This window comes from Falco rusticolus, chromosome 2 (assembly GCF_015220075.1).
Source record: "Falco rusticolus isolate bFalRus1 chromosome 2, bFalRus1.pri, whole genome shotgun sequence".
Taxonomy (NCBI): Eukaryota; Metazoa; Chordata; class Aves; order Falconiformes; family Falconidae; genus Falco; species Falco rusticolus.
In genome coordinates this window covers 55,699,352-55,725,220 of record NC_051188.1, presented here as the reverse complement: position 1 = coordinate 55,725,220, position 25,869 = coordinate 55,699,352, and the positions used below count along the sequence as shown (strand labels likewise).

The window sequence follows — 25,869 nt, the reverse complement described above, 5'->3', positions numbered from 1 at the left end:
GGGGACTAACCTCTGCATTATAGTCCTGACAGTAGAACTGCATGTGTTTTCAATATGTGCTTTGGAAATGCTTTTCAGAGTTTTCACTAGAAAGAGAATTGTAAAAGTGTAGGTGGGTCAGAAAACAAGTATGCACAGCATTACCAGAGCAGCTTATATTTTGTAGCTGCTAGGTCCTGTGCACATTTGCAAGACATATTTTTGCTACATGTATATATTAATTACATGAAATTTGATAAATGCTGAACTCATGAGAAATGTGAAATACTTCAAATGTATCTGATGCAGTCTCTGGATAGTTATGTTTACAGTACATTTTGTATTAAATGACAGTTAACAAAATCTCTATACACGTTCTTAATTTCCCTCCGCTCATCCTTTTAGCAATTGTTAGAATTACAAAAGTCCAATATGCAACAAAAATCCAATCTAGGGACGCTGAAAGACAGCCAAGAATTTACAGAAGAGAAGCCTCAGAGTTCTCAGGATTATCACAGTGTGCTTAAGCTTCTTGAAAAACAGGTAACATTGTAACTTAATGTATTGCTTTTGATAGACTATTGGTCTTTTTATTTTTGTACATCTCTGAGTAGGATTTTAAATCCATAAATAAAATTCTCATCCCTCTCAGTGCCTAAAATAGCTGTTTTTAAAGATTTACTAGTATTTAGTACAATCTTTATAACAGAAATCAAGGAATTATTTCCCTTATTCTTTAGAAATCAATTAATTGTTATTTATTTATTGATATCTAGCTTTACCAGATACTGTTGCAGTTCAGTTGCAGAAGGCTCTGATAAACCATTTATGTCTGCTGATCTCTGAGGCCACTTATGGAAAAATTGGAATTTTCTATTTTCCAAAATGAAAAAAAAGTTAACTTTCTGACAGGATTTGTCAGCCTGTGGCTTTTGAGCCGTATGAAGCACTTGAGCTTGTCAGATGCAACTTCTGTACTAGGACTGTGTCATCTGACCAGCACAGATGCTTGTGCTAGTTCAAATCTGTTGGACAATCCGAAGTCCCACCTGCAGGAAAGATTGAGCTAGGAAGGACCACTGAGGCCAAGGTCCTTGCGTTGCTCTGAGACTCACTTGCATGTCTAGGTTGTTCCTCTAAAAAAAATGAGTTGTGAGGCCTTTGGAAATACCTGCAAACCTTTTTACTCTCCTCTCTCTTTTTTTGTTTTGTATTTTGTGGGTTTTGTTTTTACACTTTGAGACACACATTATATATTTTGTGGTTCTTGGGGTGTGAAGATCTTTGCATGCTGCTGGTATCACCTAGAAGTTTGGTCACATCTGCTCAAAGATGTGGAAAATTTAGTTTTACTTTATGGTTTTTTTATTTCATCAAAGAAAATTCAGTTCACTCTCAAACTCATATATTAGTACTGGTTTTTTTATCATCATTACACAAAATAAATTGTTAATGAGTGCTTGAAATGACATTATTTTGGGGGGAAAAAACCTGCTCTTACTACTGTTATTGTTAATACACAGAGATATATCAAAATACTTGTGTATTTCTAACTCACAGTCACTATATATACAAATCAAGGAACAAAAATATAGCTTCTAGAGTGATTGGTAAGAAAACCATACTTGGATGTATGAAACTTGCTAATAACTGTTCTAGGTCTTAAGTATGGGGTTACACATGTTTCATATCATCAATAATCTTTTCAGCGTTTATGCTTTTTTAGAAAAATAAAGCTGCATATATTTAACTAAATGCTAATATGTTATTAACAAGAAATAAAGCTGCATATATCAAACTAAATGTTAATGTGTTGTTAACAGGAATTAGTATTGCTTTCTTCTATGCAGGAAAGTAAGTGGACATCTAGAATACAAGCCCTTCATCATGACCATGAGACAGAAAAGTCCCTGGTAAGAGGCACAGCAAACCACTTAAACTAAAAGGAGACATTTTTTTCCTTGTGTTCGTACCCTTTCAGTAGTTCTTGATGTGCTATAATACATCTGTTGGATTAGAAAGCCTAGATATCAAGAGTTTATAAGAGTGTTTCCTCTTAGATGTATTTATTGTCTCTGTATTTCTGATATGCTAGGATCTTGATGTTTCAGTTAAGGCCAAGGCTGAAACAGAATTTGTCATTTAAGAATCTGACAGACACCCGAAACTGCATCTTTCTTTTGAGAGTTTACAACTAATTCTGTGAGCACTGTATTACGCAGTGTTTTCTGTATTACTTGGATATGCTGGATAGTTGAGATATAACTTTACCAACATGTAGCTTTCATCTACCTTGTACCTTCTGTTACCATGGACCTATGGCATATGTCTCAATCTTTTTATCTCTTTTCTGTCACTTCTCTGCTGCTTTTTCTGTTGTAGCTTTCTAACGCAGAATCTGTTCAGCTTTTCCAGGGAAAAAACACCATGGCATTTTATTTTGCATCAGTTTATATATTTTACTATACAAAGCTTTATTCCTCAGATTTTTTTTTTGTGTCTGCATTTCTTTTTAATCTCTTTCCTGCTTTGTTTCTCTTGCTTCTTTTCCTTTCATTTTCCTTTCATCTGCGTGACCATGTAAGAACTGAGCAGATCATAGTGGTCTGACCAATGCTTCTCCTCCTCTGGCAAGAAAGCAGTGGGGAGGAACCATGGAACATTCCCCCAAAAGGATGTAGTTAATGATACACGCACATACAATGCAAGAATAGAATAAGGGAGGAGTAATGTAAGTATTACTTTTGGGATAATGCTCCTAAAATATTGTTCCCTTTCTTCTACATTCAGAGCTAACTAACATATTAGGTTCATCATGCAAATTCATACCTCATCTCCTTAAAATATCATTATTTGGCGCTGTTTATAACCAAAACATTTTTATAGAGTTGTATGCTTTTATTTGTAGGCAATCTCAGCAATGTGTTTGTATGTCCCTTTCTTTGTATTGAGATTTAGGTAGTCTTCGTGGTGTAAATAAAAAGTGATTTAAGCATGACGCTTGTTTAAACTTAGAGTATTAAAATGTTTTATATACTGTTAATGTGAAGTTACTTTTCTTCTTGCTTTCTAGCTACTGTCACAGATTGATAAGCTTAAATCATCAGTGAGAGAAGACCTGAATAAAAATAATACATTTTATAAGAGGAGGATAGAAGAATTGGGACAGAGGCTTCAGGAGCAGAATGATCTGATTATTACTCAGAAGAAGCAGGTCTGTTTTGTGAAACACTGTGTTTCAGAGAGCATAGGACACAGAAACATTTTACTAGCAATTGGTCTGTGATACATCTATGGTTGCATATTGAATATTCCCAATTTGTAGTATTTTGGTTACACTTTAAAAACTATGTTGATAAATTACAGACCTGGAGAAGAGATACAGGAATATAAACCATGAATTAAAACACAATTAGAAGGAAAGGCTTAAAAAACCCAAATGTTTTTAATAAGTTCAACACAGAGTTAAAGTATTAATAGGTCGCAGTCACCAAAAAATGTCTACAGATGAAAAATTTCTGATGGTGAACGGGATTTAATCTGCCACAAAATAATCATAATGAGACGTAGTGTATATGATGAAAGTAATACTTTATTTTTAGTGGGAAAAGTCATGTATCATATTTAGTATTGTGAAAATTAATTGAATTATTACCATACGAAATTTAACAAGAATAAGTGCCCAGTTCTCCACTTGGGATGAGGTAATCCTGTTTACACGTACAAACTGGGGGACGAGGTTAGAGCGTAGCCCGGTGGGAAGAGGTGTGGGCGTTTGGCTTAATGTCATTAAAAATTAAAAAAGCAAATAAGTTGAGTGAGCCAGCAGTGTGCCCTGGCAGCCAGAAGGGCCAGCTGTGTCCTGGGATGCATCAGGCACAGCATAGCTAGCCTGTCGAGGGGGTTGATCTGCACTGCGCTGGCGTGGCTCCACCCCAAGTACTGTGTGCCTCGGTACAAGATGGCCATCAAACATTAGAGTGTGTCCAGAGGAGGGCGACAAGGCTTAGGAGTAGCAGCTGAGATCACTTGGCTTGTTCAGCTTGGAGAAGAGAAGGCTGAGCTGACCTCATCGAAGTCACAGCTTCCTCAAGGGGGGCACTGGAAGGGGAGGTGCTGATCTCCTCCCTCTGGTGTCCAATGACAGGAAATGGAATGAAGCTGTGTCAAGTTCACATGGGATCTTAGGAAAAGATTCTTCATCGAGAGGGTGGTCGGTCTCTGGAACAGCCTCCCCAGGTCATGGCACCAAGCCTGTCAAGAGTTCAAGGAGCATCTGGGTGACACTCTTAGTCGTATGGTTTACTTTTAGGTAGTCCTGCAAGGAGCAGGGACTTGGACTCCATGATCCTAGGGGTCCCTTCCAACCTGAAATAGTGTATGCTTCTGTGAAATTGTTTGTTTGGAATTTAATTGTTTTTTCTTTAAAATATGCTTCTGTTCAAAAATAACTATAGATTTTTTTGAGGTGAAGGGTGGGTGAAGATCTGGGTGGTCTGCAGTTTACACTACGGCGTGATTACATTGTCCTTAGAACCTATTGCTCTTTTACAGAATGCATTCTTTACAAACCAACGCCTGATTTTACACATTTTTCTTGAGATTAATGTTAAACCTTTACTTAAGTGCTTAAAGAACTGGAAAGACAAATAATAGTTTTTACATCTCCACCTTAACAAATTCAATAGCTAGAGCAATAGAGGACTTAATCCTAGACAGATTTCTTACAGTAAGGTCACCTTTTAAAACAGAACAGTATGGTGACAGACGTGAAGTGGATTTGGAGGGATCTGAGTCTGGTGTTCGTGAAGTATAGTTGTGAAGATCTGTGTTCTCAGTCTGTGGAAACTGGAAGGGCTTGAGAAATAGCTAACACTTTTGTAGAATCTGAACTGGATGGGCAGTGAATTGAGGCACTACTGGCTGTAGCAAAACTGATAAATGAAAGAGGACCAGGGTCCAGTATCTTGTGCTAGCTCCAGCTGACATTGACTGTGTGTCTGTATGGTTTGGGTTTAGCTTCTGTTTGGGGAACGGGAGTGCAGAACACCATTGTTTTAATGGTACAGGATGATTCACAAGTTTCCTGTTTTCTTCAGATCAGATCATAGCCAGCTTCTTTCCTCTGCCATCTCAGTTTTGTTCAGTGCATGTCTTTGGCGTCAAATACACAAAACTGTAGAGCAGACAGGAGAACTGTTCATACATTTAAAATCAATGTGTAAAGTGTTTCCCTGGAGTGAAGCTAAACTTGCAAAATTGAACATGAATTGCTGTAGCAGAAAGTATTGAAACTGTAAGTGCTGAAGTGGCTCATAGGCCTGCTCTTGTTTCTCTTTATAGCTTGCAATAACAGGCTGTACAAAGCGTAAGTTCATGTAAGACAACAAACAGAAGTAAAGCTTCAGCATTGACTAAGCATAAATGGAATACACATTAGGCAGTAGCAGTAGAGCAGAGTTCCGCAAAAGTAGTATTTTTCTCCCCAAATCATAAACAATAATTTCTCTTATGGAATAGTACTGAAGCCAGGTATTTTGTACTAAATGTTCATTTCTAGATATTGATCATTTACATTTTTAACTATTCACGTATGCTTTTTCCCTTTTAGATAAAGGAATTGTCCACAAGATCAGTTGCAAGCATTAAACCACATGACGGTAGGTACAAACTGTAAGAAAAAGCAGGTTTTGTTTCTGATTTCAGCAGCTTGGCCAAAACAAATGTTATGGTTCATTGAAAAATACAGACATCAACTTTGCTAACTAAATATTGAAATCAAATCAGCATTGGTGATGTATTTGTGTTTCACAGGGTACCTACCTGTTTCCGTGTCGTGGTTTGCAAAGTTCATGTTTTGCAGCTGTACGGGCTTCTAATGGGAAAAGTTGATTGCTTGAATAGTGAAGAGTTGTGAAATACAGCAACTCTATTTTGTATTATGTAAACAACTTTTAGCTTTGCTTTATGAAGTGTAATTTCAATTGTTTTTTCATGAGTGACTGTCCTTAGACTGCAGAACTCACAAAAGGGAAAATACTGAAAGAGTAGACAAAATTTATTAGTTTGTCAGTTACGACACAAGTGTTCAAAGAATTTTAAGTACTCCAGTGTTTTTGTTTGTGCAGTGCTTTAACATCTGATGTCCATTACAAATAGCTAAACTTGATAATAGGGTTTTAGGATGCAGTCTTGCACCACAAACACCCATATAGTTGATGCTGCAGTTGCAGTGACTTGAAATAAATTTATTGCAGTAGATCATGACAGCTGAATTTATTCTAATCCCACTTTGGAAACCATCTTGCTCTTAGCAAGACTTTGGCTTGAACTGAATCTTAACAGTGGAGAGCAGGTTAATCTTAACAGGGGAGTGCAAAGTAATGGTATGGCTGCATGACTTTTTGACTGGAGCTGGTCATGTTCAGCCACACTGAAGCACAGACAAATGTAAGACCATGGCACACAAGCAAATTTGATCCTAGGCCCCAAGCTGACCTGAATAACGTAGAATTGAAGTGATAATTCACTCCAAGGCTGTGCTCTTTAAATGATGTGAAGTGCAAATGCAGCAGATCCTCTTTGGGAAATGCAAGGGAATGCAAGCCTTGGTCAGGGTAGACCTAACTAAGTAGCTTTGGGCCAAGGATTCTTCCCTGGGACACAAAACTGGCATACAGATGTGACCAGAGATGATCACATTCCAGTTCAGTGATGTTGTAGTTACTAGTTTCTTTTCCTGATTCTAGAAGTATTAAAAATCTTAAACATACGTAGAGATGTACTTTTATGTTGTGAAGGACCATTTTTTACTTTGTAAATGATTTGTTTAAATTTTTTTGCCATTAAAGCAAAAAATTACATTATTTATAAATATGATTAAATATTGCTACATTTAAGAATCTGTATGTCTGTTACTGTTTAGTATAATACATATACTTATTTTTTACTTTTATGCTACTTTAGTGAGCACTACTGTAGAGCCTCTTGAAGAATCTAAACCAAGTCTACCAGTGATGCATGGTAAGCTTTTTCGATAGGTCCAGATCCAGCACTTTTAAATCTTACACTCTGTCTTCTCAGATGTGTTGTTTGTCACATCATAGCTGTAACAGCAGTTATATTGAAAGAACATAATTTGAATTGCTTTGCTGGATGTCAGCATTGAGAATTTCTGTCAAGTAATTGTAAAGATGACTATTGAAAAGAATACATGAAAACCAAAGGAAAATTAGAGAATATTTCCTAACACATGTATAGTATTGAAGCACTTTAAGGTAAATGAAACTAATTGAGGAAATAAAATTTGTTTTCTTATAGAAAATATTCTTACCTGGTATATGCATGTTCTGGATAGGTATATGCATTTACTGGAATTTATATAGGGAAATATGGGGAGATGTTTGTTTATAAGTCTCGAAATACTGTAGTTTCCATGTGACTTCAAATGGCAAGGAGGAAAAAATACAGAAGTGATCAAAGTAGAGTCATTCCATCTAGATAGTTCTTCTGTATCTGTAGTTACATATAGATCATTACTTAGGATTTAACTTGTCATCTTGTGATACTGTTTAGAAGTGGGAGGAAGGGATGAACCTCTGTTTACATTGTTTTGTACTTTGTGAAAATAGTTCTTTTTTGTTCTCAGTATGCAAAGTAATGGTGAGTATTGTTACTATGCCAATATTCTGCAATCAATTAATTCTTTATTTTCATTTTAAGTAGGAAAATAATGAAAAATGAACTTTGAGCAAGTAAAATATTTAAATGTTAAAAACCAGTTTATTTGAATTATTGAATTCTAATTAAATAGTGGGGGGTTATTATTATTTCTCTCAGTTTTAAAACCTGCCAAAGGAAGACAAAATTGAATTTGTCTAAGAAAATTTTACAGAATTTTTCTTTTTCAACAAATTAAAAAAGTTCTGAAAAGGCATATGAGGAGAAGGGGCAGTATACAACAGAAGCTTTCAGTAACTTAATGAGGAATGAAAAATATTCCTCATATTTTTTTGCTGATTTCCTCATATTGAAATATGCTGATTTCAAAATATTTGTTATTACAGGAATTATTAAATGAAGGAAACAAAGAGTTTATTTATTACATGGTAACATTATTTGAATAATACAGAGGTTTCTTTCTAACCTATGTAAGGTTAGTAGTTCATTGCTTGAAGCTTTTTAAGTGAAGCTATATAGATGAAATATTGCGCAGAGAAAAGTAATGATATATTAAGTATAGATTATTAGTAATAGTGTTTTAAATAATCCAATTCTTTTTCATTCAAACCAGCTTCATTGCACCAACACAGTAGTGCCGTTTCTGGCTAAGAGATCTCACAGCAAGTAGCTTAACTATTGCCCTGAATTTAAGAAATTAGTTTTATGAAGATCATTACTGCTAAGTGCTTACATGCCAAGCTTGCCAAGCATTGCTTTCTTAGTGCATTTACTTTCATTTGTACTGAGGAAGAAGGGAGTTCTGTGAACATTAGTATTTTCTATACTCTTGACAATATAAATCAGCTCATTCAGATCTTTTCTGATGTCCTGCTGCTTCAAATATGAAATCTGTGACACTTCGTGAAACTTCTCAAGATAGAAAAGGCTGTTCCTGCTATTGATATACAAAAGATTCACTATCAGTTTATTATGAAACCTCAAAGAAGGTCTTTCCTTCGGATTCCTTTGCTGATGATTATTTTATTTATCTCTGCAGGTCTCTCTGTCTGTCCCTTTTCTTCCCTTCTGGATTTTTTTAAACTTACCCTACCTAATTTCTGGATATAAAGGTTAGCAGAAGTTATAGCGTGTTTCCCAAGATTTTCAGGGCTCCTCAATGGAATGACTTACATACTGAATTAAGACATCATGGCTGCATCTCGTGCCATTATGAAAATGAAAGCACTTGCTGGTAACTCCTATACACAAATTTATGTAGCACAGAGCATGTCTGAAATCACAAGAGCTGTAGTTTTGCTACCAAGAAATTGCCTGCGTATGGAATATCTTCCTTTTTTTTTTTCTCTGAAAGAAAATTAATTCTGGAAAAGGCTCTGTAATGTGAACCTCAGTACATTTTTCAAAGTTGCTTGGAAACTTCTACATCCTAGTTTTCATTCTGCACACCTTAAATCTATGTTATGAAAAGATACCTCATTTGTAATTTGGGTATCTTAGGTGTAAAGCAGTGGAATAACTGTGTTAGCCTGGTGCTTTTGTGTTAACCTTCCTTATTTCTTGTGAGAGCTAATAGTGTGCCTTGAATGCTGTCCTGGCTGGCCATTCTTCTATTTCGTAGCTAGCTGTAGGGTTTTGTGCTGATAAAACTTCAGTCTTATTTTCAAAGATTACTTCAGTCTCTCAAAAAGGCAACAGAGTAATTACAATTGTTTTTAAAAATCGTATTTTAAAATCAGGCTTTGGCTCCTATATTACTCTTAAAATGTTGATACTTGTTCCGTATTTAATCTTTGTTAGGTCAATAATATTAGATAAGGGGAAAAAAAGCAAATTTAGAAGCAAAGATATTAGATTGTCCATTAAAACCTACGTCTCAGTCTTCCAACATGGTATGGACTAAGGCTCAGCTATCATTAGGGATGTAGCTGAAGCATTTGAGGAAAATTTAGTCAAAGTAGTCTTCCTAGACAATGAACAGAGAAAAGGGGCACCTTCAGAGTTTGGTTCAGCTGAACTAAGATCTGAATTGCTCTTTTAAGTTGCCTGTGTCTCTGCGTTGACTGTAGAAGGAGTCTGAGATGACTAGGCTCCTAACTTAGAGGCCTCAGGTAAGTGTAAAAAATTCATCATATTTAAGAATATTGGTTTAAAATTAATATTTGTGCTGCTTATATGCAGTATGGCTTCCCATTGATTAGTTAAGAGAAAAACATATGAAGTGCGTTGATTCAAGGATGACTCTCAAAATTACAGGTGTCACAATTAAGTCTGGCAGCTCTTTGGATGTAAAATCAGAGTATAAATTAAATAAAGGCTTATATAATGACTATAGCCATGGCTTACGCTCCTTACATCTTTAAGAAGTGAAGCAGTTTACAGCAAATAAGTGGTACATTTTATCCTGGGTTTTCATATTGCAAGTGCAGAGTGCTCACTGTAGGCGATGCTCCACTATAGATAATTATAATACTTCTGTTCAGGCTAAAAGTTCTTTAGCATTTCATATTTCAGAGAAAATAGACAAGATTTCTCCTTTAAATGTTGGCCAAAGACTGCTTTGCCAGCAGGACTGTCAGAATATTGGGGTTTTTTGAACTAGTAGTTAAGAACAAATAATATATGATACGCTTGAAATATACACAGCCTGAATTCTTCATTATTATTAAAAATATTCTCCTATTCTAGCTGCATAGAAATTACCTTCAAATATTATTTAAAACAGATATTTAATGATTTGTCAAAGTATGCCAGGCACATAATTTTTCAACAGTATAATTATCCACTGAAGAAATTAAGGCAACCTGTACTTTTCATACATCTCATCTATTTCTCCACACATATTAGCAGGCAGAAGAGATACTCTGGGAGATGTAGGACAGCAGATACATCATTGTGGAGGTCATCTTAAGGTTGCTGGTCTTAATGATGGCTAGAATTAATATAACTGGGTTCAGGCCAGTGAGATATGGGTACAGTCATCATGCGTTAAGACTGGTGTTGGAAGCTGCCATTTGGATAGGTTCAGGCCTAAGGCTGACAGGAGCTGTTCTTCAGAGGAAAAAGGTAGGGCTATGTTTGGGACTGAGGCTGGCTGATGACATATGGGGGGGATGCATCTAGAATTTGCCACTGGGCTAGGTATAAGATTTAGCAATAATATTGTTTGGTTAGGGTCAGGTGTGGGGGCTGTTGGGGAGGACCAAATGAATTAGGATTGGAGTTAAGGGGTTTCATGCCAGCAGCAGAAGTTGGTTTATGGCAGGGTCTGCAAAAGGCTGGTATTACCCAGAGACATCTGGTTATTGCTGAACCAAGGTTTTACAGGGATCGCTGAGCTTGGGTTAGGGTTAGGCTCAGACAGACATTGATTGAAAAAGAGAGTTATGGTCAAGTTAAGCATCAGCAGAGCCTGACTGAATAGGTTTAAGTATGGAGTTGAAATTTATTTTATAGCTAAGAAAGGGGTGGAGATAAGAGCCAGGGTTCAAACTGTGACAATGAACGAAGTATAATTGGTGTTGCATCTGAGCTGAAAACTGATGTAATCTGGAAGTCCAAAGCAGGTGATCTGCTGGAGCACAAGCAGCCTCTGGCCTTGCTTCAGCCTTCTGGGATCCATTTCCAGTAAGACAAGGACACAGAATGGCTGTTCGGCTGGAGTGGGGACCTGAGAAGTGATCGGGAGCAAGTGATTTATTTGTAGGTGTGAGTCCAAAACCTGAGGTAAGCAGTATGTGTAAGTTCACCACTCAGGCTTGAATGAAAGGTAGGAGTAAGATCTGGGCCAGCAAGGTCTGACATTGAAGATGTTGGTGTAGAACAGCATCGGCTAGGATCAGCTGAACTAGATTTAGGGCTGATAAGGTAACTGGCTCTACTTAAATCAGAAGCAGCGACTACTTGTTTAAGGCTTGGATTGTGGCTTGGTGAGATTTTGGGCAAAAAGATCAGATAAAATAGAGGAGGTTACAGTAATTCAGAGTAGTTAGGATTTCAATCTGCGTCAGCAGCATTGTTTTAGATTTTAAGTTAAGCAAAAACTGCATTTAGATTTTAAGTTAAGCAAAAACTGCATTGTACAGACTTGTGGTCTGGTTGGGTAGTCAGATTTAAATGATTCCTGGAAATATTCTTGATGATATTTAGTTGCTGCTGATTTCAAGGATGCGTACTAAGGCAAGAGCTGAGAGGTCTGATCAGATGGCCAGAAGTATATTTCTGCTAAACATAAGGAGAGGGCTCCTTAAGCAGGGTGATCTACACATCTGTCAATAAACCAGAGGAGTGGTGAACCAAGCCACTGCTTATATTTGATTCCAATGTGATATTTAATAAATATCTCTTAGAATATGTTTACAGTAAAGAGAAAGAAAAAGCTTGCTTACATTGGAGAAGTTGGTGCTTCCAGATGTTGCACTCCCCTATGTCTTAGCATTTGATCTCCTCTGTTGTCATGCAGTGAACAACAATGTTACACTAACAATAATACAGTTTGGTTTTGCTCTTGGCATTGTTCTTTTACTGATTTTTAACTTCCTCTGTTTCTAGTACACTGAGGAAGAGAAGCATGTACCTTTATGCCAGATCAGCAGACTCTTTTCAAGTCTGAGTTCTGGGGACCGGGCTTTGCCTGTTAAGTTACTTGACAAAGGCTTGTGCAGAGATGAGTCAACTCCTTTAAGCAGATTGCATTTGAGTGAAGTACAGGTAAAACAATTATGGTTTAAATCCAATTACACAGTAACTGGCTGTCTAGTAGGTCCAGCCAAGAAACTCGGAGGCCTCAATGCCTGTGCAGCTAGATTAAATCCTCCCAGAACATCTCATCTGTGCTTCAGGCTCTGTCCTCCAAAACAGGCCTACTGCAGGCTTTTGGGAATGATCCCAAGCTGTGCCTGAACATTGTTTTGGAGAATGTTAGTTGGTGTAGGGCAACAGTGTTCCAGGATCAGTAGCATGGTGGATCATGTTCCAATGCCCAGGAATGCTCTGGCCACTGTTAAATTTTACCACCTTAGAGACTGAAAGACCAGAAGACTTTGTCTCTCAGAGTTTTGCTTTGAAGCGTTTCCATAAAACACACTGAAATTTGCATCTTGTTAGCATCTTGTGATGGTGTAAGAAGCATTTTTTTACAACTACTTATTTAGTGCAGGTTATATAGAAGCAAATCTTTAGTCTGGTAACCTGCTTGGAAGAGCAGGTGAGAGGCTGAATATAACCACAAGTATGGACAGCACGGAGAGAGCTGCTACCACACCTAAGTATTTACACCGCCAGCTTTAGTTCCCTTCACATGGGGAATATTGGAGATGTGACAGTAAGTGTCACTTAGTTCCATGTGCTCATTTCGTTGTGATTACCCATCACAGTGCATCCATGTTTGTACCTAATTGCATGAGAGGTGCTGAAGAGCAGGCATCTTTACTACAGCATCACTTCCTCCCCTTCTACCCATACAGTGTAGCAACCACTTGTAGTGCCAAAGGTTTCTTGTGAGGCTGGGCAAATGTATGCTGGCCCAAAACGTTGGCCAATAAATTGGTTTTTCTCCTATACTGCCAGTAGATGAATGCTGAAAGTATAATTTGCACATCTCTGCCTTTTAAACCCTAGAAGAAACTCAAGTTCTAGTTTTCATTGGAATAAATTAATTCTATTTATTTATATATAATTTGAACATTAACATTATAAACCACTGAATTTTTATTAGTCTTCATACAAGTCTTCATGCATCCCTTATATTTGAAGTCTATCAAGTTGTAAATTAACTGTACTCTGGCTTCATTGATATAAAGTAAATTGTACCTGACAGCCTAAAGAATGATAATTTCAATGTGGTTAGGAAGCTGTTTTCAGCAGAGGACATTTCAAAGATTTCTTTAAAGCACATGATAATACTTAATCTCACTATATTGGAATGAGTGAATGTTTTTTTAAAATAGGTTTTATTGGAAATTATTATATATTTATAAAATTTTTCTGTGTCTCCCACTTATGATCTCAGTACTTAATAATTCTCTGGAATAATGAGTTGATTTATTTTTTCCATATATTTTTGAGGATTTCTGTGTCTGTCCATTTCACTTGCCTCTTGTAAACTTCTAGTATCAAATCGCACATAAACAATTTTTTGAAATAAATTCTAAAATTAAAGCGCTTCTTAGGAAAAATTTATGACAGTATTCATTTACTTAATCCTAGGTGGCCTTGTCATTGTAGATTCCTAAAAACATCCCACCTGGCCTCTGGGTGCCTTTCCAGAAGGGCACAGGTTTTTTTATAGTTGTGTGATCTATCAGCCGGCCCTGTGCTGATGGCTTAAAATTCTTTTGTATCTGAGATGACACTAGACACCCATGTTTGGGCAACTACTGCTCCTCAAGTGACTATTGTATTAGGGTCTCCTCTACAAAAAGTACCACCTAAGGCAGTGAAGAGTCATGTTGCATTGGGCTTGTGATTGTTACGCAGGTTGTCAGCAATCAGGAAAGTTGACTTCAGTGTGTTTTTTTTGCTTAACTTTCCCACTCTGGACCTTGACCTTCTTCTGTCCTGTTTGTCTGGTGTTCCTGTTCTTCCTCATTATTAGAGCAGGCACCCTTGGTGCATATGCTGGAGCCCATAGAGGAGCTTTCAGAAGAGGAAAAAGGTAATGGTTGATTCAGCTCAAAATACAGGTGCATGCGTTTCTTGAAAATAAAAAGTAAATATTATTTGATACCTACAGTATTTTTCAGTGTATTTCAGTTTCTTATGTGATCTGAGTGGGCACATTCCTTGTTTGTGTCAGTCTCCTGTTTGCTATTGGTGCTTGTAAATATGATGATTTCGTTATCCAAGTTCACTGTTTTTATGAAAATCCGGCTAACTCTTTAAAACAGGTATATTCCATATGTCTAAAAGTACTTGTGCTAAGCAGAGCAAAAATTTTTGATGGGGAATACCCCCTTACCAGGAAATTTTTGGTGCTGACACTGTTGCAATGTGTGCTTACTTATTTTTCAAACTCTGCGTAAGAGGATAAGGAGTTCATATAGAAGAAGGAAGTTGCTGGTAAAGGTTGAAGCTCCCAGCTTTCATAACTGTACCAAAGATACTTTTGCAAGGAATCTAGGTTACACCTACCTCTAAAGCAGCCACAGCTCCAGCCAGGGCCGTGCAATTCTGAATGAAATGATGTAGCCCAGTGTTGGCAGCAGTTCTTCTGCTTCATCCGAGGAAAACTTAGAGAAGGCCACGTTTATGGTAGCGGAAGAGAAAGCATTGGTTCATCCTGCGTGGTATTCTTCTGAACAAGGCTAACAGTAGTTTAGATGAAACACCAAACAGCTGAATAGCATCATAATCTGTACTGTGTGCAAAAATCAAAATCAGTCTTGAACTTTATAGCCAATGAGTTTAAATTTTGAAGGAATGATGCTGTTTTGAAAACAAAATTGTTGTTTGAATACATCTGTGTGTGAGAGGTTTCCCCAGGGAAAATCCAGTGACTCTGAGCAATCTGAAATAAAGACTGCTTGCATTTTTGCCGTTCTTTCTACTATTTCTCTTGCTTGCCATCTTCTCTCTTGATGGATTGTCTTTGATTCTTCTGTTGTGCCTAAAGGCATGGCCTGCAGTACAAAAGAAAGAAAGAAAGAATGCAGTCTGAAAAGATCGACCAAGATTTTTTTGTTTTCGGTAACAGCCACTTGTAAGGGAGAGTGTGAAAATTCTTGACTTGGCATATTATTTCATAGGATTATGTAGGAGCTGAGACAGTGGACCAAACTTAAGGTCCCTTGTCAGCAAAGTTGTTAAATCTAGTATTTAGTTATTTGTTGTTTTGTTGTTTGGGTTTTTTTTTAAATGAGTAAGGAAACAGTTCCTTAAATAGTTGGCTCTGGCAAAGATGATTTGGCTTGAGTTAACTAGCAAGAATTAATATTGTCATTACTTAGGATAGTGCTGAATAGTCTTGTTGCCCATATTAGTATGTAGTAATTATGAATTTAAAAATCATTTTAGATGGATCTATTTTATTGTAAGGATTAAGATCTGAAAGGGGCAAGATTTTCAGAAGGCTCCTTGGAGCCTTCCACTTTAAAATATGTCACGTCTGGCTTTCTGGGAGGATTTCATACTGCATAATGCACCTCTTCCAGACCAACCAACATTTCCTCACCAACCAGTAGTTTGCCTCTTCTAGGACTTGGCTCTCCAGCCAAATCACTTTTAATCCCACTTCTGTCAGGAATTGAGTTGTCCACACAGTTCCTAAAGCCAGGTAAGATTTCAGCCAGATCCTGTCCTCTTCAACACAGATCTCTTACTATGGTAGCTGGACTCTTTTTTAGTTTTCATTACTTACAGTTATTTCCAGGATCCATCAGAGGTCACTTCCTCAAAACAACCTAAATATCATTTGTGTATCTTTAGGCTTTTTTGGATACTCTTCAGGGTGCTTATCTTTCCCTTAAAGAAAAATGAAAAGTAAATGAAACTGCTTTTTAAGCAATCATTGTTTATAAATAGGAAAAGCGGCACATTTGTTTTGAAAGAAAACATTTGAAGGTCACAATATGGAATTATTCCTTCATTTATGTCCTTATCTGTGGGCTGGCAAATGACTCTGCTGCCTGGTGAAGCACACTGGAAAGAGACAAACTCCTGTCCAAGATTTACCTTTTTTTTTTTTGGGGGGGGGGGGGGGGGGGGTGCGAAGCTGGGAGTGTGGTTTGCAGCATGCTTTCCTGGGATGTTGTGTACCCCTCTATGTACGCTTTGCCAGCTGTGCTGACCACTGCCAGACAGAAGCAGCAACTATGGTCCCACAGATTATTGGTTCTCTTAGTCTAAGTAGCATTCAGTAAAATTTTATCTTTCTGGAGACACTTTATAAGCAGGTTCCAAATGTGTATGCTTTGCTGCTTTACTCCCCCGTATGACCCTATAATACTTTGGCCTACCTTAAATGTCAGCCTTTAATTTAGATGGAAGAATCTGTCTAGGTGATTTTCTTGCATGAGGGGTCATGTCATTACTGACACTTAAAGCAAGGAAAAGTGATAGAAACTTCTTTGTCTGCTTTTAAGTATGTATGATGTCATAGACCTGCATAGAAGAAAACACAACAGAGAACTTTGTCCTTGAAAGAGTTTTGAAGATAAGTATTGTCCGTCATGTTTTTTCTGTGAAACTGTCTGCCTCAGGCTGAGATTTTGTCTTTAGCAAGGCTTTTGCAAGTGTTACTGCTTTCCAAAGATTTAATTGCAGTAGATGTTTTTTATCAGAGAACATTACATTGTGTGGAGCTTTTCTTGAGAACAAGCTTGTCATATTCCTGTCCTAATTCCTGCTGGAGTTCAGCTTCGATTTGAAATACCACTTTTAAAGAACTTAATTATCAGAAGATAGTCTTTTGTTTTCAGAAGTTTCCAAGTACAGTTCTAAAACTAAAGATCTTTGTTGCTAAATATTCAGGCATATATGTTTACAGCGATTCTGTAACAAGAAAAATAAAAGATATTTGTGATGGTGAGCACAAGATGCTGAGGTTTAGTGACCTGGCTTCTATAAGCTAGCCCAAGATTTTAAAAAGAGTGCAACTCCATGTAGAAAAAAAGTGCACATGTATGTCTATGGTGTTTCTAAAAAATGCATGCTTCAGTGCAGTTGTCTTGTGAACTGTGGCTTTTTCAAATGTCTCTTAAGTGCATTTTTCCATTCTTATTTCAGAAATTGATAAAAATGATTATAAAACAGGTAGAAGTAACTACTATTTAATAAATGCTTTGAAGACTGATCCTTCTTTAACTAAAGAATTACGAGTTGTTTTGGAGCAAGCACTGGAGGAGAAGCTGGAATCCTTGGGAATTAAAGCAGTAAGATTATTTTGAGTTATATAAAAGAGGGGTCATCTTTGTCCCACTTTTTTGCTCTTTCACTCTTGTGCCACAACCCTCAACCTATAAAATCCAAAGGTAAATTTCCACTTGTTATAAAGAAGTGTAATTCATTAACCTGAGAGGATGGCCCTCAAATTACAGCTATGGAAAATATGGCTACACCTGTGAGCAGTGTTACCAACTTCTATGACTTTTCTACAAGCTTTGTGATATTTGAAGTTTAAAAGAGTGTATGTGATTGTAGGATATAAATCCCAGAAATAATAGCCCCTGTGTTTACAATACAATTTGTTTCCTTAGGGTGTTCGTGGTATCCCAAATGATCGCTTAAATAAAATTTTGCGTGCTATTGAATCTGCTAGAGAATGCAAACAGAAGCAAGAGCCTCACATTCACCGAATTCGAGAACATCTTGAACGCCAAGTTAGCTTTAGGGTTGAAGAGAAATCATCATCTTGTAATAGACCTGTTTCCTGTCCTCAACTTCCTTCAGAAGGTTAAAATGGTGTTGTTTTGGGTTTTTTTTTCATTCTCTTATATTTTGTAACTGCTATATAAGGTTTTATTTAGCAACATTTCTGTATAGCTGCTTTCATAATGTTTCATATAAATATTCTATATAGTTATGGCCAACTAAACAGTTTCCTTTAAAGGGTTCTTGACATTGTGTTTAACTGAAGAAATCTTAGCTCCTATATTGGCAAGATACATGGAAACTCTGAATTGCTTTGAAGAAAAAAATTTACTTTTTTCTTCTTTGTTGTAAAACTATAATCTGCAGCAGACATCTTTAATTCTAGAAATTAAATATAAAAGATATCAAACATTGTTTCTAATAATGAGATAGATAACTTTTCTTGTAGATAAACAGAAGTTCAATCAATTGGGAATTTTATCATCTGTCACACCACAAAAAACAGTAAAACGGTCTTCAACAGCTGTCCGCCCAGCAGAACAAAGAACAGCCGTTGCTGAGAATACATCTACCCCAAAGTAAGAAATGCTATTCTCATAGTACTTATACTCCAGGTGACAATCCTATGAGTTTGGAGTGTTTTGACTGATGTGAACACTTCCTGCTAATGTAGTAAGAATTGAGCAAAGAATTCACATTACTTCTATGTAAACTTCATGCTTGCTTACTTAGCTGACTGTTGGCCTTGAAATAACTTGTCTTGTTACTTTTAGATCCAGGAAGCTTTTTGGAAATGGAGTTTCCAGAAAGACATCTAGCATCACGTATGTTTTGTTCCCTTATATTTTTTAAGAAAATATTTTTGGTGACAATATTCACATGCTTGCCACACAAAAGCTATTATTAAGCTAAAATTATAAACACTTTCTGGACTGTGTATTTCGTGTTCTCTTTTAAAGTATCACTCCATTTGAGTGTGTTATCGCAATCCCTGAAAGCACATTCTCCTTTCAGTAGATGTATTCTTTGTTATAAGCTAGAGAGGGACATTCAATAAAATCAGGTACTGTCAGTTCCCTTAGTTTCATTCTCAGATGCTTTTTTTGACCCACTTAAAAGCATTTAAAGACATTGGTGACCCAATTTTTTATGTTCATTGATATTTTCTTACTATGACAAAAATTAAACACAGTGTTCCAGATCCCACTCACATCAGGTACATTACTTTGCGATTTCCTAAATTCCTAGAAAAGTCCTAAATTATTTTCAAATAACAGAATGTCAGAACAGACCTTCTGTGGTACAGATTCCTTGCTCCTGAACTTGGTTTTCCCTGCTGATCCATGCAAGCCTATCTTTGTTTGCCTGGCAAGATTTGTAATATATTGGTCTGTTCTTCTGTAAAGATAGTTGCAAAGATGGAAAAGAATAGTCTATAAAAGAGGTAATTTTGTGAGAACATTCTGAGATTACTTAGCAGCATGATTTCTTTTAAATAGTTTTATGGATAGTTAGAATTTTTGGGAGCTCCTCTTTTTTTCACTGAAGAAAAATGTGTATTATTGGAAAGGAAAATACAAGGAAGCTTAAATATGTACATAGCAATGCAGTCACTGAAATCCAGTAAGTCCTCTGATTGTATGTGTTTTTGCTTAGAACTCCACCATTCAGTTCAGAGGAAGAAGCAGATGAAGATGATATTAAACAGTCTCATGTATCACCAGAATTACTGCAAAAGCAGTCAAAACCATCAAGCAGCAAAGTCATTGCTTTTCAGAAGGCTTCTGTCAAAAGCGATATGGATGGGACGGAGGAAAGTGAAACTGAAGAAACTGGGACACCTGCCAAAACTTCAAAAGGTTTTTCACTACTTTTGTATATGCATTTGTTGATAATATCTCTGTGTTAGAAAACATAATGAAGGCACACTGTCTAGTCTTGAGTGTATATATATTTTTTGAGCACTTCATGGGTTTGGTAATGTGTTTATATTAATAATATTAATACCTAGAGGGGTCAGTTCAAATGCAGTGTGTATCGTGCTAGTTTATATCAATGCAGAAAAAGAGACAATCTCTGCCTCAGAGAGACTTCTTTTACTTATTTTTACTTTGTGGAAGATTTCTAGAGGTTTTACAGTAAAGTCCCTTGCTTGTGAATGAAAACTGTCAATATAATTTTTTATTAATTTTAGGAACAGTTATTCAAAAACTTACCGAACAAGTTGGAAAGAGTCTTTCTAACCATGCCAATAAGAACAAACCAGCTGGAGGGATTAATGTTGCACAGGCATTTATTAAAAAAGAAGAGGTGAAAGAACTGAAGGTATCACTTTTAATAGTCATTATTATTTCATTAAGTAATTGAACTATATATTTATCTGGGTTTTGTCATGGTGAAACCGTCTTGATGCAGGAAGAACTTAATTCTCAAAGGCAGTTTTGGAATTACAGCTAAGTAGTCTTTTTGGGTACGTCTGTACTGGTATATAGAAAAGTGCTAGCAAGTGAGCTGAGGCAAGTGACCACACTGCTTATTAGCTTATACCGTGACTGTTTTGGATCACTACAGCTAGCCCAAAGTTTGGGCACAATTGGTATACTTTTTATTTCCTATTGTAGCAGCATAGAAAGAGCCCTTCTTTACTTGCTTTCCTAGTATCTTGTTTTGATGGAGGAAAAAAATAATTTGCTTATCTAATATTTAAAAATATTTTTAGAGCTTTATCTGATACAGGAAAAATTCTGGTTGTATGGTCTTTTTCTGCTGCATCTATTTACAATTATACACTTTTCAGACTACATCAGGTCTGTCACTGATGTCTATCCATTGAGTATGGCATGTGTTCACAATCAGAGTACTAACACAACTTATTCTTAACTCCTCAGGCTCCTAAGGTCTCAGTCTTCCCCTCAGTCTAGAGTTTTATTATTGGTAAATCACTTTGATGCACATTGATATTTGCCTGAAAAATGTTTAAAAGCAGCAAAAGTTACTCCAAATCAGAAGTCAACAGCAGATAGTGGTTTTTATTTAATTTTTAGTAGTTATTAGATTGAAGCAGATGGCCAGGTACTAGTTCTAGCATTCAAGAAAGTATCTTTTCACTAAATAAACAATAATTACTGAGAATCCTGTTACCCATAATAGAACTGATACCTTAGGGCTTCCTGACTTCCAGTTAAATCTGAAATTTATCACTCCTTCCAGAAACAGTGACACTACTATTTCAGTTTTCAGAAAGGGTTGGTTGTCTTAATCAACTTTAGCTGTAATGATAGGGTAATGACATTTAGCCTATGTGCTCTTAATTGCCACTGGTGACACCTAACTTGTCCATTGACTGTGTGGGAGCTGCAAATCGCACCAGACTCAAAATCATCAACTCGGATATGACTATTACAGTGTAATTTTCTGTCCAAATATTACTTTCAAATTCTCTGCAATGTCAGATGACAGAAGACTGTAAAATCTTCACAGTTAAATTTAAGGGATGTTACATTTTGTAAAGATCTGTAGATGGTGGGCCACTATGTTAAGGAATTTGGGCTTCAAAAGCAAAGAGCTGTAGCAAAATAAGCCTTAAAATCTATGCTTTAGAGATGCCATAGTTTTCACTGGTAGCCTCTTTTCCCACATCTTTTAAGCCCCTGAACCTTAAGGCAGGGACTAGGCGAATGGAGTCCCTCTCGTTGTGGGTGATGAACAGGTTCAAGACCACCAGAGGAACCTGAACATACTTACGTTCATGGGACCTGATGAGGTGCTGCCCAGGGTCCTAAGGAAATCAGCTAATGTAGTTGCCAAGCCACTCTCCATCATATTTGAAAAGTCATGGCAGTCAGACAAAGTCCCTGACTGAAAAAAGGGAAACATCAAACCCAGTTTTTAGATCAAACCCAGTTTTTAGAAGGAGGACCCTGGGAACTACCAACCCATCAGTCTCACCTCTGTGCCTGGTAAGATCGTGGAACAGATCCTCCTGGAAGATATGTTGAAACATGGAAGACAGGGAGGTGATCAGAGACAGCTGACATGGCTTCACCAATGGCAAATCGTGCCCGACTAATCTGGTGGCCTTTGATGATGGAGTGATGGCATCAGTGGGTAAGGGTAGAGCTATGGATGGTCATCTACCTGGACTCTATAAGGCCCTTGATACAGTCCCCCACAACATTCTTACCTCTAAATTGGAGATGTGGGTTTAATCGATGGACTGTTAGATGGCTAAGGAATTGGCTGGATGGCCGTCTCCCAAGGAGTTACACTCAATGGTTCAATGTCCAAGTAGAAGTGAGTGGTGTCCCTGAAGGCTCTCTACTGGCACCAGTACTGTTCAATACCTTTCTTAATGACATAGTGGGATTGAGTGCCCCCTCAGAAGTTTGCAGATGACACCAGGGTGAGTAGTGCTTTTGGTATGCTTGAGGGATGGGATGCCATCCAGAGGGACCTGGACAGGCTTGAGGAATGGGCCTGTGCAAACCTCATGAAGTTCAATAAAGCCAAATGCAAGGCCCTGCAGGTGGGTCAGGGCAATCCCGTTCAACCCCTAGTCTGCATTGAACAGATTGAGAGCAGCCCTGTGGAGGGGACTTGGGGGTATTGGTGGATGAAAAATTGGACATAAGCCAGCAGTGTGCTCATGCGTTCCAGAAAGCCAACTGTATCTTGGGCTGCATCTGAAGAAGCATGGCCAGCAGGTCGAGGGAGATGATTCTCCTTCTCCTTCTCCTTACTCTCATGAAACCCCACCTGGAGTACTGCGTTCAGTTCTGGGGCGCCTAGTACAAAAAAGATGTGGACCTGTTGGAGTGGGTCCAGAGGAGGACCACAAAAATGCTCAGAGGGCTGGAGCGCCTCTCCTGTGAGGCAAGACTGAGACAGTTGCGGTTGTTCAGCATGGAGGAGAGAAGGCTCTGGGAAGACCTTACCGTGGCCTTTCAAAATGCAGAGGGCCTATAAGAAAGAGGGAGAAAGACTTTCTGCCAAGGCCTGTAGTGACAAGACAAGGGGCAATGGTTTTAAATTGAACAATGGTAGGTTTAGACTGCATATAAGGAGGACGTTTGTTTTATGATGAGGGTGGTGAGGCACTTGAACAGGTTGCCCAGAGAGAAGTTCTGGACGTCCCATCATTGGAAGTGTTCAAGGTCAGGTTGGATGGATCTTTGAGCAACCTGATCTAGTGGAAGGTGTCCCTGCCTATGGCAGGGGGATTGGACTAGATACCTCTAAAGGACTTTTCCAACCCAAACCATTCGATGATTCTATGAAAAATATTTTTGTTATAATTCATTTAGGATACATTGTGTCCATGATGTACTAACACAGCGGTGGTTTCCTGTATGGATGTGATGGGTCTGAAATAAGTTTATGAACCCAGTGCAGGCATTGCTACGTTGTTTCTGGAATCTTTACAGAACAACACACCATCCTGTACTCTTTGCTAATTGTATATGAATGTGTGTATATTCATGTCCGTATTTGTATGTTTAAATGTAGATGTATACTTCAAGTTAATTCTTTAAATGTTAGGTGGGATATTCAAAAGTGCCCAAAGATAAACACAAAATGCCATTAGAATGATGGCTTCTCTGAAAATGCAGATTTTTGTATTGGTTTAAATACTAATAGCTTAAATACTTAACAGGTGTTAATGGTTGTTCTCAAAACCCACAATACCATAAAACCTTTTCAAGGTATCCCATTGTCATGTGTTTTATAAAGCTCCCATTTCACAGAAGTTAATTCAAAATCTTTTAGAGAAAAGTTATTTTGTGCTTACCTGAAGCTGTTTTACCTGAGTTCACCTGTACCAGACATTGTATGGATTATGGTATTTCTTTGGAGTAAGTCTTTGAGTTAATAAAACTGCTTAGCAGTTTTGATTGGGGCTGTGTATTTACACTTGATCAAAACTGAGTTCTGTTTGAAGTTGAGATTTTTCTCTGTGTTTTGTACTTTAAAAATCAGTTGGGACTTAGTGAATGTTTGAGGAAACTCTTCCTCCAGCATTTCTCAATATATGTGACTCTGACTTTCCCATTACCATGCCCTCCAAATGCAGGTAAGATAAAACAGCAAAATGTTGGATCCTGGTATGTTAATAATAAAGCATACTGAGCAGATCTGTCAGCTTTTGAAAAACAGTTTGCAATGGTAAAATAGAATTGTGTTGCAAGATAGAGCATTACTGCAGTCTCTTACCTTCTTTCAAGATACATGATGTTCGTATTTCTTGATTTTTCTCTAGTATGTACATACCTTGCATTGTTCTCTGATAGCATCTCAATCTTTCTTCTGTGCAATGGAAGCACCTTCTGTATCTTACTGTAATACTGAGAGACTCCAGTGAAGTAAGGTTTCAGCTTTGTGAGAAACCATCTTTTGCTTTCCACAGTTAAGCTGTCTAATAATGGCTCGATTCCATTGAACCACATCAGATTGACAAATAGGGAAATGCTGTAGCTCTTCTTTCAAAAGTTGAATGAAGATATTTAGTTCTCAGGCAGATAAGGTAAGAAGGGCTACAGACTCGCTGCCTTCAGGTTCATCTGTTTGGCTTGACTCATTTTGCAAATGCACCACAATTAAAAATATGTTTGTACATGCTGACAGTGAGTCTTAGAGAAATAGATGTTTTAACTTTGAGCACCATGTGGGATTTTTTTGTAATGTTCATTATTTAATTTTCTCTTTAAATAAATTAGTTCTAAATTGAAAAGGCCATTGTTGCAATATTAATTTTTTCTATGTTGTAATACTGATTTTTTCTAGTGTGAATACAGAATGCTTACATAGCAAACAAAACTGCCACTTGCATGGTAACATGTCATCTCTTTATTTGCATGTAATACACTTTTTAATGCTTAAAGGACTTTCCATCTCATTGAAATAGCTCATATCCCAGAAACAATGATCCTTTTTTAAGTTAGACTTGTAATACCTGAAAACATAGGTTGGCAGAACTTTTAATTTTTGCAGTTCCTGATTTAAAAAAACCCAACACTTCTAGCTTTGGGACTATATTAGTGAATTAATATAATTTAGGTAATTGAATTATGTGGATTTTAAAACTGTGGTGATAGATGTCATAAAGGATATGTGCCAGTGCATTTTTCTTCAGCAGTTTCACATTGTTGAGTTTACAGAAGATTTCAGCACAACTTTTAACAGACAGAGGAAAAACGCATGTTTTTTCTTCTCGTCGTTAGTTCACAGAAGCTGATGAAGATGATTGGGATATATCATCGGTAGAAGATGACTTTTTATTGATGAAAGATGATCGAAGTCAGAAGGCATTGACAGTTCAGAAAAATGAATCAAATGCTGCATCTGTGGTACATGCATGGGGTCTTCCAAAGACAAGTGTACCAAAGGAGGAAGGTAACGTATTCATACTTCCACATTATAAGCCTTAAGCGACTGACACACCTAGAGGAGAACTTAAGTCTAGTGTATTACACATTGTAATGCAATATGTGGTCTTTCGTATGAAAAGAACAAGTAAGAAAAAACTGTGTGCGTGGTTTTAAGTCACAAATATCATATATGATGTTTAGGTAAAAGTGTGTATCATAAATATCGTGATATTTATGATACACACCTATATATATAAAGAGCACACACACATAGATATACAGAGGTGCCAAGAAACTGAGATTTTAAAACATATAGTACTATCGGGCTTCAGCCTCATTTAAAAATTAATTCCCTTCCCAAATTTAAGGGAGGAGGGAAACTTTCTTACTTTGTCTGGAGACTAATAATAAAATTCCAGGTTTGTTGAAGGTAACTAAGTGATCTGCCAGGCTGAGATAAATACGTGAACTACTGATAAAGTGATAGCCTCAGTCTCACATGTAACTTACACACTAGTTTCTAGCCTTAACATTTCAA

At 37.2% G+C, this 25,869-nt stretch overlaps 1 protein-coding gene across 1 annotated transcript in view; it reads left to right on the top strand.

Moving 5' to 3' along the window:
• The window catches only part of DZIP1 (DAZ interacting zinc finger protein 1), a 40,547-nt gene that overhangs the window by 13,865 nt on the left and 813 nt on the right, over positions 1–25,869 (top strand). The window contains exons 7-18 of the mRNA XM_037377759.1: positions 385–522; positions 1,830–1,892; positions 3,053–3,193; positions 5,591–5,639; positions 6,946–7,002; positions 17,383–17,528; positions 17,853–18,048; positions 18,416–18,545; positions 18,741–18,791; positions 19,624–19,826; positions 20,162–20,292; positions 25,185–25,356. Of these exons, the coding sequence (XP_037233656.1) occupies positions 385–522; positions 1,830–1,892; positions 3,053–3,193; positions 5,591–5,639; positions 6,946–7,002; positions 17,383–17,528; positions 17,853–18,048; positions 18,416–18,545; positions 18,741–18,791; positions 19,624–19,826; positions 20,162–20,292; positions 25,185–25,356 (1,477 nt within the window). The remainder of the gene's footprint in view (positions 1–384; positions 523–1,829; positions 1,893–3,052; positions 3,194–5,590; positions 5,640–6,945; positions 7,003–17,382; positions 17,529–17,852; positions 18,049–18,415; positions 18,546–18,740; positions 18,792–19,623; positions 19,827–20,161; positions 20,293–25,184; positions 25,357–25,869) is intronic.